The sequence below is a fragment of the Aptenodytes forsteri genome, unplaced genomic scaffold, assembly GCF_000699145.1.
Source record: "Aptenodytes forsteri isolate BGI_AS27 unplaced genomic scaffold, ASM69914v1 Scaffold93, whole genome shotgun sequence".
Taxonomy (NCBI): Eukaryota; Metazoa; Chordata; class Aves; order Sphenisciformes; family Spheniscidae; genus Aptenodytes; species Aptenodytes forsteri.
This window is the reverse complement of record NW_008794665.1, coordinates 212,781-228,698: the sequence shown is the minus strand read 5'-3', so window position 1 is coordinate 228,698 and position 15,918 is coordinate 212,781. Positions and strand designations below refer to the sequence as shown.

Here is a 15,918-nt window from a genome sequence, read left to right as displayed (position 1 = left end):
TTACTACGGGCTACAGGCAGCCCCTAGAGAGACTAGCTGCAGAAATTAAATATCAGCAGGTGGTTGAAGCGAACACTCCTCTTGCTTTGCGTTGTTTGTTCAGAGTGGTGTATGGGGTGTTTCTCTGGGACAAGGAAAGAAGGCTTAGCATCCAGCTTGTCAGCAATTACACTGCTGAAGCAGGAAGATCTGAGATTTTTCTGTCAGAAATTCACACTCGTGTCTAAAATCAGCATCAGATCCTGTGTGGTTAATGCACAGTGTCAGAGAAGATAAAGCCCATCTGCTGATAGTGAAGGATTGCTTTCAACAAGGTATTTTTAGTGACATTTTAGCTACTTAAACCTATTATCTCTTACTCCATAACTGAAGCTGTTTAACAATTGAATAAATCTCACTTTTGGGCCACTTTCCAGACATTTGGACTTTATTTTAATTCTCTTCATCTCATTCTATTTTTCTGCGTCATGTTCTCAGTAATTTATCTCATCTCCTAAACTTCCAACCCGTATTACTTTTATCTTATCCACTACTTCCCCTGCTTCCTTACCAGTGCAGTTTGTCAAACAGCAAGTGCTTTTCTAATGAAAGGTTATTTTGTGCTTTCTGTGTTTCTAATGAATAGAAGAGGGGAGAAAATAGCTATTTGCATTCCTTGTAATGAAGTGTGATGTAAGATATAGGAAAATGTAAAGGGCAAGGTCAAACAGCTCTAAAATGGAAAATATGATGGTTTGAGGTATAGTGCGCTGTCTTCTTCCAACTTGGATTTTTCAGATTTATTGTGATGGAAGCCAAAGGTCAAGTATACAGAGAAATACAGCCCTTGAGGAACAATGAGCATGAAGGTATAGGAACATAAATAGTTGTCTTTTCTGTCACTGGGCTAATCTGTGTGGAGTATTAACACTTGCAGTGTGGTTACTCTTGGAGGAAGTTATTGTCGATTGACCTGAATTTCAGCTCCTGTAGAGCCATAGCCTTAGTTACGGCCTGCTGTGTGTCTCTGCTCGGCTCTCACAGCTTGTGCTGAAGAGGAAGGAGAGGACCAGCTGGGTTTTCTCTCTTCCTCTCTGCTCTCTTGGAGTTGGGTATCAGAGGGGCTGCTGCACTCATCCTGTCCTTTGGTTGGGATGGTAAGAGACATGAGGTCTACCAGTTACGGAGTAAGCAGAGGGTCCATTTGCACCCTTTTTTGCAGCATGCTCTCAAAGAATGATCTGTGTGTGGGGCCTCCATCATTCAAGCCCTCACTAACCTGTGTTTCATTCCAACAGAGAATAAGCATGTTGTGGGGGATTGCTACATCCCTCCAAAAGTGGCTGGCAAATGGATGTATCCAGTTAAAATGCTAAAGATAGATGCAGTTATTTCTGTATGATGACTATGTAACAGAAGTTACCTGAAGGGTTGTACAAGAAAGCATTAGGTATGGAGAAAAGGTAGATCGTCTTTAGGTATGGAGAAAATGTAGATTGTCTGTAGGGTAGCTGTAGGTATTTCAGAGATTCAAACAGATTTCCACTGTGTTGCTGAATTTTTAAGAATTAAAATCTGATCTAAAGTTCTCCATGAATGTCTTGGCTTGGCTTCTAGCAGCCTTGGAACCTACACAGATTGGGTATATGAAGCTGAAGTGAAAGCAGAGGGACTGAACAAGAACTCCTCAGTGAGTAACATTGACCTTTGAAACATTATGTGAATGGACTTTGTTTTCAGGCAGTGCAGTCCCAATCCTGCATCAGTCTTCGTCAGTCTTAAAAACAAATGTGAGTCCAGGATCAGGGTCAAAGCGAGTACTGCAAATTGTCGTTCTGACATTCATTATTGCAAATTGGAGCATGCAACCTAACCTTTCTTACAGGGTTTGTATAGATTTTAAATACTGCATCTGCCAGCAGGGTAAAGGAGTTGTTTTTCATAAGAATTCAGTATGCTACACCCTATGATGCAAGTTTAAAGCATCACGCATAATATAGGAATCCGGAGCCCTTCGCCTCGGTGGCTTCGCATGTAAATGTATTAATGTATTAATGTATTAAACACTCATGAGAGCTTGCCTCCTCGTTGGGAAATGCATAAGGGACTATATTGCTGAGCCTTTCTGTGATAATTTTATATTTTCTTCTCCTGTTTCTTTTCTGTTTTGTACTCAGCTTTGTCATCTGGAGTCCACTGAATGGCCTATATGTAAAATAAACTGAAGGTTGCTAAAGATGCATTGCCCTCTTCGTGAGTGGAGGGGTGTTCTGGCCAAATTCCATCTCAAGTCCTCTGTTCTCATAGTGAACACCCAACGCTTAAAGTTTCAGTTGAGAAAGTTTCTCTTTTATGATCTGTCCAGTGCCAGGTGTTACGATATTTCCTATTTCATCTCTTGAATGAAATAGTGATTATTTCAATAGGAAATGCAAGTTGCATAAGTTGCAAGTGTTGCCAGCTGTATCATCCTAGCACACTGCTCTGCGTTTTGGTTTGGGTGGTTTTTTTGTTTTAGTTTTTGGTTGAAAAACTCCATGAAAATAAGTTACTGCTGTGGGTTGAAAATGTTCTTTCTGATCTTGATTGAGGATTGGCAATAAAGCATACACCCAGAATTTAAGTGGAGGAGCAGTTTCACAGGAAAAAACTACAATCATAGAATATCTTGAGTTGGAAGGGGGCCATGAGGATCGAGTCCAACTCCTGTCTCCGCACAGGGCAACCTAAAGGTTAAACCATGTATCTGAGAATGTTGTCCGAATGCTTCCTGAGCACCGACAGGCTTGGGGCCATGACCGCTTCCCTGGGGACCTTGTTCCAGTGCTCAGCCACCCTCTTAGTGAAGAACTCTTTCTTAATATGTGCAAAACAAAATGGTGTTTGAGCTCAACAATACAGCTCAAATACAATCACGAGGAGCATTTCTGAAGAGCCTCTGTTTAGAAATGTTTGGAGATGAGAGTGATGTACTTTGTGAGTTGGTGTTAGGCTATGGACTGCCCTTTGTCCCCCTTTGTGTAGGTTGCACTTTCAAAGATGCCTACTATCCCTGCAGTTTCCTGATGAAAAATGGAGCTTTTGCTGGAGCAAAAGGTTTTGCATATAAATGAAGCCAGTCAGTATAGTCTTTGTGGCAGCACCACTCTAACTGCTTTGTGTTACCTGCGTTACCTGCATTACCTGCATTTTGCGTTATGCATCTGCTGTAAGTAATGTAGACAGAGATGGAATGACTGAGTTGACTTAGGCTCCTAAATCTGATGTTACAGAAAATAATCTGGAACAGATTTTAAAAGGGAGGCAGTTAGATGCCTCGTGGGATTCTCCAGGGCCTCAGAAGCTAAGATACTTCCGTAAAATCTCAGTAGTGACATACGTCCTTGCATTTGGTCCAAACTGGTGAGACATGTTTGTAAATGATGCAGAGCATGTAAATGACACACACACACTGAGATGAATACCTGCCTCAAGTTAGCGTTGCTGTATCTTTAGCTACCTGTTAGCCTCTGATCTTGCAGCAGAGTCTGCAGATACGAATATGTGCCTGTTTTCAGCTGCACCAGTTTGTGGTCCAGCGTGTTAAGACAAATCACTTTCATCAGCTGAAGTACAGGGCCAGGTTGTGGCCATGAGGTCACATCTGTTATAGACACAGTAATGTCTGTCTAGAGGGACAGAGCAGACTGCCTGAAGTTGTAACCTCTTAAGATTACTGCAGCTCTGCTCTCAAAACCTTCAGTCGTGCTTGTCGAGGGGCTCATGGGCATCTGAGGTACTAATGAAGATGTTTTGCGAGGGCTGGAGAAACAAAAAAACCATGTAGTGTTCCCTGTCCTCTGTGTCCCTTCATTTCTTGTGGGATCCCCTCGGAGAACGGTAAGGTGACTGTGGTGCTCCTCAACAAAAGGTACTGTACAAACAGCAAAAGCAGCAGTCAGAGAAGACAGAGCATATAGCCCTCAGTGGTTTGTAAATTAGGATTATGGTGCTGTCATTCCATGCAAGCTACTTCTGCAAAGCCACTTAAGGAAACGGTAATGTGCATTCTTCATCTTAGACAGGGTGGGGTCAAACACCATTGGGAATTTGTGATGAGATGCACCTTTTCACATGGAAATTGCTGGTTTTCAGTTGTGACAGGGAGCTGTCAGCAGTTGTTGCCTGGGGAAATCAGTTCAGTGATCTCAGTCCAGCTCATTACAAGCAGATGACTACATCCCAAGTCCTCCTGGCCCTTGTTTCCACTTGAAGCAAGTTTCTCAGGTGTGGTGGATGGTGACAGAGCCTTCTGGTGATGCCTGTCTCGTGCTGGTTGCAATCATGTTTGGATGTGTTACTGCACCACTCGCAGTAGAGTCTGGAGATTCACTCGCTCATAAGCCCACTCTGCATTTAGCCTGTTACAGCTTGTTTACAGGGACCCTTAGGTAAATTCATTTAACTAACGCATGAAATGCAAGTAATTCATTCACAGTGAGTTAATCTGACTTCAGGTCACTTCAGTTCTGAGTAAGAGTTGTGACACAGGGCTTTGATGTGGTTTAACCCATTTGAGACTACCTTTCTCGAACATCCCCATAGAAGCAGACACACTCTTGGCTCAAAGTGGTCTGGAAGAACCAAAAGAACAAGTGAGCACTGGACTGCATGGACATGAGTGGCATGGAGGTGGGCGGGCCAGGCATGCTGGTAGGACATTGTGCAAAAGTGTGAAACACTGCTGGGTATCATATTTTGAAATGAAGGGCTAACAACTTGATCCTATTCCCAAGTAATGTTTTAACTTTGAGAACTATTGCTTTTTCTGCTTTAAAGTGGCTTCACCAATAATTTCAGTATCTTTAATATCCTGCAAAACTTGTGGTACTAATGCACCTTTGCGCTCGGCCCTGCTTGACTGAGTCAGATACTGTTAATGCTGGTGCCTCGTTTAGACAAAGCACATTTTTTCCAAATACTTAATGTGGAGCCACTGTGCTTTGCACACAGATCACTGAGCATCTCTCTGGGAAGGGCAGGGTGTCTGAGGAATCTAAAGGGGGACACTAGAGAATTTGCTTCTGTCACTGCCTATACTATGTATCTGTTCATGACTTTGCAAGATACTGCAAGAACTCAGTGGGAGTTTTCCAGCTCAAATCTCTAAGACAGAACTGAATCCATCAACATTTTTTCTTCTAGAAATGACCACAGAAATTACAGGTTCATGTCCCCCTTCTAGAAAATGTGTTTCTGGTAGTGAAACTGGTGTTCTGCTGCTGTTGCTGGTGCTGCTACTGAAGTAGTTCGTCCATACGTGGCTATAAGGGGATCAAGTCCCGCCATTGAGGATTTTGTAACTGGAGTAAGATGTGCATCTAAAAGCAACACAGTTACGGTGCCCAATTAACATGCAAATTAGACAAAGGAACCATGACTATGAACACAGTTTTACTGTAATGTTTTAACAAGGTCTTCACAAAAGAATATGAAAAATTTCCAAGGAGTAGGGTGTGGATCATGAAAGCGGTAGTGTGAGAGAATACTTTCTCATAGGACTGGGTTTTTCTAGTGAATTGAAGTAAAATTTGTAGATATTACGACTTTTGAGACTACGAAAAGCTGCGTCCCTTTTGTGTAAGAAGTGTAAGAACTTCTTTTCTTACATTTTCAGAAAAGTCTAGTCAGACTGGTGGATCGTGCAGTGTGGCAACAGATGGGTTTTAACTTGTGTAAGTATGCAGGGTGGTGCGTGCTCATAATCTAAACTTATATATGCTGAGCTGAAGATTTATTGCAAGGAAGAGGTCACCATGGATAGCTCAGAGAGTATAATAGTCCTTGCCATAATGGAGGTCTAATAACAGCAATTAAAGGAAAAAATAAATGAGACACATTGTAAAATACACCTGTTTAAGTGGCAGAGAGATGGCAATGGATGTTCCATGGCCATTGAAATAAAACAATTCATGCTGCTCTGCTTGGTTACATTCAGAGAGGGGTGATAAAAAAGACTAAAGCCGTGAGCTTTAGCCTCATGTTCTGTATATGCATATCACAAAGTGTTCTGCATATGCATCTCGCCGTACATGTACAGAATTGTTCAGAATAAAATGTTGGACTTTTCACAGATTTGATTTAACAAAGTTTAACTGACAAAGTAATGTGGGGAAGGGAGGGCAAGAAAGCCATGGAATTGTGCAGAAATTAAATACTGTTTGTGTACTTTGTGGAAACTTTATAGGCCGGGAGGTTTTTCAACCAGGAAGAGTGTTTTGGTGTTAGCTGTTGCCAGTAGGGAGGTGTTGGCTGTAGTTCCCAGCAGATGTGGTTTAAGTCAAGGTTCTGCTCTAAAACTCATTGAAGCTATCTGGCATCTTTATTTTGGCTTGAACTCGCTCTAGTACATTTTCAGTCCATTTCCTAGGAATGAGGTTCATAGGGGTGCCAGGCTTATTTAAGTGGTACCCTGTTTTGGAGAAACACGTCAGGAAGGTAAGTCAGGATTTGCCTGAATTATCAAGCAAGCTCTGCACCGTGTCAACTCATTTAGCCAACATCATTTAGCATGGGAAGCGGGGTTTCCTTAAATCAGGATGGTTGCGTGGGCCTATTGCATACATACACTTTCTTTTATTCAGGCCAGTTACTATCTTTTACGTTACTAACGAATACATGACATTCGTTAAAGTGAATTGGCCCAAGTATGCATGCACATCCATCAATAGAAGTTGTCCTATTTTTTCTTTATTTAGTCTGAGGCCAGGTTCCACACTAATGAAATCAATGGATTTATTTAAGGCAGCTGAGACTGACACATTTTAGTTGGCAGTGTTCTGCAGTGTAACATAATCCAGTTCCTTTAAACTTCAGGTCCTGCGACTCTAGCATGTATTGAATGTTGAAATGATGGCAGTAAAGATTCACCTCTGGAGTTTACAAAGATACGTTCTGCTGCAGTGGGATCCTCTCCCTGTTGACATGTAGATGTACTGCAGAGAGTAAAATACTGAGAAGGATCAATGGCATGCAACCCCTACAAGAAGGCACTTTTTGATGGCAAATTTCTGGGGGCATGTGTTTTCAGAGCCTTCTTGTTGAAACGCACATCTGGCCCCAATAAACTATAGTTACAGTTTTACAGTAGATAGTTATTTGTAAATTTTAATTTGCTGGTTATCATAAACAATGGTTTACTTTCAAGTTACATCCCTGTAAAATAGCTCAGATGGCATTTGTTTAATTTTTGGAGGGTTGGGTAGTTTTTTCCTTTTGTACAATCACTAGTTGTCCTCAGCCAAAAAATACTTGAAACTTTTTTCATTTCTGGTTTTTGCTCCCCTGCTTCTTCCCTTAAAACTTCCCTGTGTTTTCTGTACCTCCTGATCTACGGTCTCTGCCACTTTATAAGGTCTTTAGAAAATTCACATCCATGCAGCCACTTAGTGGATTATTGAGAGGAAAGTATGTCTGCTAGAAATGCTGTACAATGGCAAACACTGGATGATTGGAGAAGTATTTTAAATGCTGAAGAACATTCTTCAGGGGTGTTACTTTTGCATTAAAACAGAATTTAAGTCAGTTTTGCACACCAAAGTCCAACAAAACATGCAGAAGGCCTACATTCCAGCAGATGATCATTAGATGCTTCAGTTAATTGTGTGCTCTGTTGTGAGTAATATGTGGTTTTTACCACATGACAGGGTTTTGTGAAACACATAAGGAAGGCAAAGGAGCATAGACTGGAACACAACTTCTTCCAAATCAGTATCTTGCCTTTTCTTTTGTGTGTGCCTTTAATTGGCAAGCAATTTCTGGCTGCACAGGGGCCTGTTTCAAGAGAGCAAGAAGTTGCTTCTTCTGCAGCCAAGTAGTTGGTTATTCTCCCAGAAAGTGGAGGTTAGAAACCTCTTTTTATATGAATCTTTTAGGCTGTTCTGCAGAAGGCAGCCTCTATCTTCATGTTTTAAAAAGCCCTGTGAGTTATGAGCCTACTTTCAAAAGAAATGGCAACTCAAAAATTAGATTAAGAAATCTGGTGTACAGCATGGGGTCACTTGAAGCTGCAAAGATCTTGCTTAACTTTTACTTTTAGTGTTCTGCTCAGCATGTGGGTTTTCTTAATTTTTTGACTGATCCTTCTTGTATACCTTTGAGGTCATCACAAACCACTTTTTGGAGGAATCTGACTCTTCCCATTAACAGTTCAGAGCATTTAAATGCCTCGTGCTGTCTCTGTTGCAGTCATGAACCCAACTTTTAGCAAAGTTGGTGGTACCTCGTTTGGTGGTTGCCTCAATTAGATCTCTACCTAGATTCTGTGGAGTAGATAGTTTGACCAACAGATACAGTATTTAACATCGGTAAGAAAAACTGCAAACAAACCGTGATAGTTGTTACCACCATAGACACAATCCTCCTCTCCAAGAAAAAGTTTCCTGTGCCTGCTAGCGAGCCTGTATTCACAACTGAAATGTTACAGAGCCTCTGTGCAGGAACTTTTGTATGTTGGGTACCTATAACGCTCTGCTTTGTGTTCTGTCCAATTTTAGCGTGCCCTCTGGATTTGAAGGTATAAAAGAACAGGAGATCTGCAACAAGATAATGACAAAAATGCTGGAAAATTACAATACCTTGTTTGAATTAGAAGGTTTGAAGAAGGATGAAGAAAAGCCTGTATGTGAAGAGCTAGCAAGAATTATTTTGGTAAAAGTGAGTATCTCTAATATTTCATTTTCTTATAGCAAATCAATAATGCAGGCTTATTGCAGGTTTCAATTCAGAAATCTTTTAGGTAAGTGGGAGGCAGGCATTGTTGTAATAATGTTCTGTGTTATTGGTGGGTATACATCTTACAAATCGATTCTGCTGATAGGCTAATTTTCATTACTAGTCTGGAAGTTGATTCTATTAAACACCTTTATTCTTTGTTAGCTACTCACTGTTATTTATATAGGAAATATATTTGCTAAAAATTAAATGTTTTTAAATGAGGAGGCAGAATAATTCCAGGAAGTATTCAAGTTTTCTGACATGGTGATCATTTGTGGCATACATCAGTGATGATGAACTTCCATGCTTTAGTACAGTATGAGGTCTCTAGCCTTTGCCACTATGAAGTCTGCTTGTCTCGAACACATACCTGAATTGAAAAATCGCATGTTCTGACTCAACAGCCATTTCTGAGTGCGCTTGAAGACAAGCATTAAATAGTAGTTACTATTTGAAGAAAGTACATTGGAGCTGTTAAACAAAAGTGATATAATTAAAGTATAATATCTTTGGGGGAAAGAGGGCATGTGTGTAACATCAGAGGATTCTAAAGTTCAGAAAAAGTTGACAAAAATAAGTAGGGCAGCCAGAAGTGCGTTGTTCTGGCTTGTGCCATCTCTACTACAGGAAGCAACCTGAAGTCTGTGTAGGAAATGGTCGTGAAGATGGTTTGCAATCGCCTTATTTCCTTTTGTGTGTTAGCTGTGCAGATAATTACTCCCTTCCAAGGTGTGAGCTCTTGAGTTTGAGAGGGTTGAACTACATGCCTTCCCTTGGTAGGGTTTTGCGAGCACCCACTGATAAAATCACCTTAGCCTTCGCTGGCTGGAACGGAAATGTCAGAAAATAAGTAATAAAAATACAGTGTCTTTGACCTTGGCAGAACAAGAAGTTTGGTGTGAGCTCAAGTTCTGCCAGTCAAGTGAAATCAGCTGAAAACATCTCTTCCTTTGCAGTATATCACAGGAGGGTCTGTTGAATCTGAACTGCAGGGCAATCTGTATGAGTCGGAGCCAGCTGCATTTAGAAGGGTTGGTTGTTTTCTTATGTGGTGAATCAGTGAGGAAGTCTTTAGCTATTTAGTCTTTTAGCTGCTACTAACATTCACCTGGAATGCTTCTGTGGAAGGAGATAGAATGACTGATGACTTGCAGCGTCCTCCCTAATGTATGTTACTGAAGTCACAATAACTTCTGGGTAATGGAAATGATCTGCCTGGCAGACAAGAGTGATGTTTAGCAGCTGATGGTCACTTCAGTAACAAAAACAGGTTAAGAACAATGTAATTTTACAATTACACACGGTACTTTAAAGCGCCCAGAAAGGCTTCAGATATGTCTCCATCTCCTTCAAGCCTCAGCCAGTTGCAAAAGCCAAGATAGTCTTACAGTTTTAAGGACTTACTAGTAATTGGGAACGCACAAAGGTGAAGACCTGGGAGATTTCCCACAGCAGTTCAGAGGTCTGAGCTATCAAAGTACATGGTGACAATCAGAATTACTCCAACAAAATAGCCTGAAAGATATAGTTACTCAAGTGAGATGAAAAATGTTGCCCATCACTTTGCCTCAAGAGACAGATGACTGCCTGAGAGGAATGAGCCACGACTAAACACAAGGGCTTACACTGTGTGTCTTTGGATCTTGTTGATAGCTTCCAAATTCTGCTGGCAGTCAGCTGCAAAAATTTGACCTTGTTCCTTGTCCATCTAATTTGGGTGGGAAGTTTTCTAGCTTAACCAAGACAAATACTCAAACACAAGAAATACAAGCATCTAACTTCATGTAGCAAAGCTACATAAGAAGTGCTTGTTGAGATTTGTCAGGTGGCTCTTTGAGAGGATGCTTTATACCATTCCCAAGGGTTACTTTTCTTGTATCCTAGCAGATACCCCTATCCTAGCCAATTTGTATAATAAATTAGAGATGGTGCACTCGAAGAGAAAACCAAGTGGTACTAAATGAGATTCAGTAGAGAAAAGTGATGGCCAGTTTGCTAATGCGTGAACTGTTACATACAGTAGGAGCTAGCTGATCCGTGTCATAAAAGAACAAATGCAGCAGAGAATTATTTGGTGTGACCTGTGTCACAGTGTCCAGAAAATAGCAAGCCATTTGTAAGCAAAGTTACTGCTTCTTGAAAAGCCGTTAATGAATTTGTGTCTACAGGTAGCTGAAGAGAGATTTGCCAAGTAATCCTGTTGGAAGGAGTGAAAAATGTAGGATGCTCAGGACAACGCTCTCATAAACTGAGGCCCTGTTGATTTTAAGGGTGTTGCACTCAAGCATGAACCATGGTGGAATGGGGGAGCAGACAGCAAGGAAGGGGAAGAAAATGAGGACCTGCCCTTTACCAAACTCAGATGTATTTATCTAAATGGCTTTTTTTGCTTTTACATTGTGAGCAGCAGGAGGGTGAGGAGGGGAGATTTAGATGACCCCGCTCACTTCCTTCTGGGATATTTCTGTCATGCCCTCCCCCAAATCACTCGCTTTATTGCCAGTGTTTTATCCTGAGTCACTACACTGCTACCTTTCCCATGATTGCCTTCACTCTCTCCTCTTTCTCTCTTTTCCATGTTTACATTTTCCTCCAGAATTCCCACAGCCCTGTCCCACTATTCTTCCTGCACTCAAATCTGATAGCACTTCATTCCCACTCCAGAGAAAAGGCTGGCAGTCTGTAGTGAAGTGCAAAAGCTGCAGCACTCTTGATACGTGGCCTTTCATCACCTCCAGTCACTGTGCACACATACCGTAGCCCATCCACAGTCTGTATTTCTTTGCCATCCTTTCTTTTATGTTTTTGAATGTGGAGATAACTTTTCCTCTAGGTTAGTACAGTCCTTGTGGTAATGTGACCTTCCTTATGCGTTCTCCTGGGTGTGTAGTGCGGGGCTAGGGCTCATTGAGACACTTTTCCTAGACAAGCATTAATGCCTCCTTTTGGTTGGAATGCTGCTGTTAGTCTTACCCAAAGGTAAGGTTCCCAAAATGGGGATGGAGGCACTTACAGGAAGAAATTACTTTTTACATTGTGTTAATCTCTTAACCTCATGATGGTCAAAGCCATCGGTGCTGATCCAGGTATTTCTTGATTAAGAGTTTGGAAAGAGCACCTATAAGCATGAAACTTCATATACAGGGAGAAGAATGCCACAAGTTTGCAGAAGGACTAACTTGAATCAAAATTTGAAACCCATTCACAGTGGTTTAAAAAAATAAGGAAAGACATCAAAAAGTACAACATGGAACAATGCACTTCTCTCAGTGCTCTAATATGCCTTTCCAGCTTACTGCATTAGAAAATTAGCCCTGCTTTTTCTTACCTCTTTTTCATGGCTTCAGGCTCTTAACTTTGGTGCCGAAATTTCAATTGGAAAAACAGGAACCTATCTTTAGTTAGTGTCTAAAGATACTGCGAGAATATTATTTCTCCCTGCAGTCTTTGGTTGTTCTTGAGATGGCTTAGGTGCCTGTTGCTTCACATCATCCACTCATAATCATCTTTTTTGAAGTCAAATCAATGCTAAATCATTAATTCTGAGCAAATACCCAGAAACAGGGCAGTAGTGGCCCATGCCATCCCATCCCACTATGGGAATGTACCTCCTCTCATGTGCTCGGTGATGTTTTACCCTCTTCCCGAACTTGCATGACTCCTGACGCTTCATGGTCTGGATATCTTAAGATTTTCCCACACTTTGGCCATAAAGTCAGCGGATTTTTAAAAGCAGGAAGTACTGCTCTTCTAAAATAAAAACAAGAATATGTGGATCATTCAGATAAAGTTATGAAAGCATCAAGCTTCTTTGAGCAGTGTATTGGAAAGGAAAAACAGCTCGGGTGGAGCAAGTTGCATCTTGTCTACCATGTTGGCCATAGCTATGGGAAATCCACAATGTTACAGACTTCCAGAAGGAGTAAAAGCATTTCAATCAGGTACAGATTGCAGCAGCTCAAAGAAAATCTGTTTTAAGGAAACCAAAAAGTAATAAATTTTAGAGATGGGAAAAAGAGATGTAGGGCTGTTGGTAGCTGAACTGCCATTCTTGCTGTGTGTGTGCACTGAGGAGGCACAGGAACACCTTCAGCCCAGTTATATTTCTTCTTTCAAAGATTGATCAGTCATTGGGAAAGACAAGTTGTGCCAGGTAAATGGATTTCTTAGCTTGCTTTCTCAGTGGATCAGAATTCGGGAAGTAAGGGAGCCAGAAATCTCTGCAAGCTGCATTCCAGTCCCTGCTTTGTTCCCAGGACCGTAAAGCCTCCTCTTGCTCATTGATCAGACATATGGTAGGATTATACTTAGAAATGGTGAGGAGTTTTTCTTTGGAAGCCTCTATGTTAAAAAAAAGTGCAATTTTCACAAAACAGAAAATGTATCTTAGAGCAGTTTATATTTCAATGGGAAATTGAACTGTCAGGTTCCTGAAACCTTGCCTGGAAAGACTTCGTTAGTTTCTCACTCCACCTAGTAGAATGAGATCCATACAATCTTCGAGGCAGGTGGCCAGCAGGTGGAAGTATAACATGTACTTTCTTCAGAAATATATATATATATATTTGGAAATTCCTTCCCGTAAAAGAATTATGTGGTTTGATTTTCTTATTCCAAGTTAAGTTGACATTTGTTGGGGTTTACAGGTCTTATTTGCAGCCAGCTATTATTACGATCCTTAAGACTTTTATCCAAGCTTCAGTTTAATTTCCTAACCCAGTGAAGGTCTGGAAGAGTCTCAGTCTGTTGATCAATAGGCTCTGCTAGTTAGAGAGAAATGGGTGGAGAAATGGGTTGAGTGTTCTGATTAGCTACCTGGTCTGTGTTGTATTTTTCAGATTTTCAGGATCATAAATAGCTACTTTTTGTTGAGCAGTGTTACGTGTGAACAATTAAGTCCCTGACAGTATATCTGCACTGCTGTGCATTTATCAAATTACAAGCGTCAGGGTATTATACTAAAATGTTGTTTATGTTTTGCTTTGGAACAGAATTCCTAGTGTGTTTAGGTATGGTCCTGATAGATTTTTGTGGCACTAAACTGAGTGATAACTCATGTAATTAAAGATTAGTCAGTCTTGAGTTGCAGTATTGCCAATTTTACCATCATCTTGGATAAATACGTTTATGAAACCTACAGTAAAACCAAAAATTATAATACTTTTGAATGAGGACCTTTCCTTTCCGAAGATCTTAAAGTGCTGTTCCAACTGCAGCTGCATATAGTCCTTCGTTGTATAGCTAGCCAGTGTTGTATTGTTACAACTGTAATGAAATGGGACCTTTGAATAACAGTGATAAGGTTTCTCTGATGATCAAAGATAGGCAGTGAAGAGGATTTTTATTTAGTTCAAGTGGCCAGGGAAATCTGGGCAGGCAAACTATTATGAGACTCACTCTTGGGAGATTTCTGGAATTACCCCTTCCACTGGTCTCAGCTGAAATATGTCATCCTTAGTAGTATGATGTTTTTTAGCTCAGTATTGTCTTGAAATAAAACATACAACCTATTACCTAGTTATGCAGGGTTACAAGATTTTTTTTTTTCTTTTTTTTCACCTTTTCCCTCTAATGCCTTCTTGACAGAGCACTTTCAGTTTTAAGAACCAGTCAGCTCGGAGCATATAAATGTTTGCACTGGAACACAAGCACTGGCATGATGAGGATGTAATGCTGTTCCTGGCTTGATTACATATTTGGGACAGAAATGCAAAAGGCTTTTCCCTTTCTTCCCCTGCTGGATGGTAGAATACATAGCCCTGTTCACCTGATGCAGAAGAGAAAGCAAGTCCATTTATAAAATTAAAATTATAACATTAAAATTAAATTAAAATTTGAAGTTACAAAGTCAAGTAAAATTTCAAGGTGCAATTTCAACATTGTGAATATAATGTAGGTGCATTCTGATGACCTCTGAACAGGGAGATTTCACTCCCTGAAGAGCTACAGAAATTGGTCTTTTGCTGGCTTTTGTAAAAACTAATAGTTTCAAAACAACCCTTTTATTTTAGATGCAATTAACTTCTTGCATTTTTATCCTCTTTTTTCCAGTCTTCTAACAAAATCCTCCCACTTCAGCTAGGAGGATTAGTTGGCAAAATAGTACTTTAAATGGCTGCAAAAGTGCATGCACTGTGTTCTGCAAGCCTGCTGTTAGATTTCTAAGGAGGCAAGCAATCCAGCACGTGTAGCTGCATCTGTTGGTGTTTGGTGAGTGCAAAGTGTGTGGTGCCCAACCCAGCCAGGCAAGCCCCTAAGTGCATTTTTTATGTCAAGAAGGGTGCTCCAGCTGACTTTGGCAGTACTATTTTAAAGTGGAGTGCTTGCTTGCTCCTTCTGATTGAACATTCAGACCAGGTCATTCAGCCCTTAGTAGGATTTGAGCCCTTCATCCCTGGGGAGAGGTAGGAAAGGTAAGAAGGTCAAAAAGTTCTCCGTCTTGGCTTGACTTTGCTCCCTTTGCAGTTAGTTGTAAAGCTCCATCTCCACTGAAATCCACAATGTTTTGGATTATTTCCCCAGATGCGTAAAGCAAGATCTTCACTAATAAATGTTTCTTTCCCTTCCTCAGCTGTTTTCACTTAAATACCTTAGCATGAGGATCTTGACAAGATCCAGGAGAAACCACTGAAAACTCACCAACTCCACGGCTGAGTGGACTCCCCCTAAATAAGTCACCCTTCCCTGCCACCTCACTGCTCTGGCCCCATGGTTATACATTCAGCAGACACGAGAGCAATCCCTCATTTACGTCAGGAAAAAAGGCATCTGCTTCTAATCCACGTTACGCTGCCCTGGCTAAGCCTGCAGGGTCTAGATAGTTTCCTTTATTCTTCTTTCATGTCTGGGACCATTTTAGCATCGTGTTAATGGTCGGCTTTCAGTACTGGATTAATTCTTTCCCATCAGGAGGCAGCGGGAACTGATCTCCTTTGAAAATCCTTTCTGAAGGTCTCCACAAACATTTCCATTTCATTCGGTATCCCCTTATTTGGGCAAGCCATGCCAGTGTTCTCCTGCCTGGGCCAGGGAGCCCCCAAGGGTAGGAGTGGGTTCACAGGGGAGATGACAAGATGGGTGGAAAGTGTGTGAGGAGAAGGAGCACCTGTGGAAGTGTGTCTCCAGTTTTCTGTTTAGTATTTCTTCAGCTAGTCTTCACTTCGCAGTTGTCCACCAGTGAGCAGA

At 41.1% G+C, this 15,918-nt stretch overlaps 1 protein-coding gene across 1 annotated transcript in view; it reads left to right on the top strand.

Annotated features, from left to right (window-relative positions):
* The window catches only part of FAM13A (family with sequence similarity 13 member A), a 133,830-nt gene that overhangs the window by 12,558 nt on the left and 105,354 nt on the right, over positions 1-15,918 (top strand). Inside the window, exon 4 of the mRNA XM_009273530.1 lies at positions 8,514-8,673. Within this exon, the coding sequence (XP_009271805.1) occupies positions 8,514-8,673 (160 nt within the window). The remainder of the gene's footprint in view (positions 1-8,513; positions 8,674-15,918) is intronic.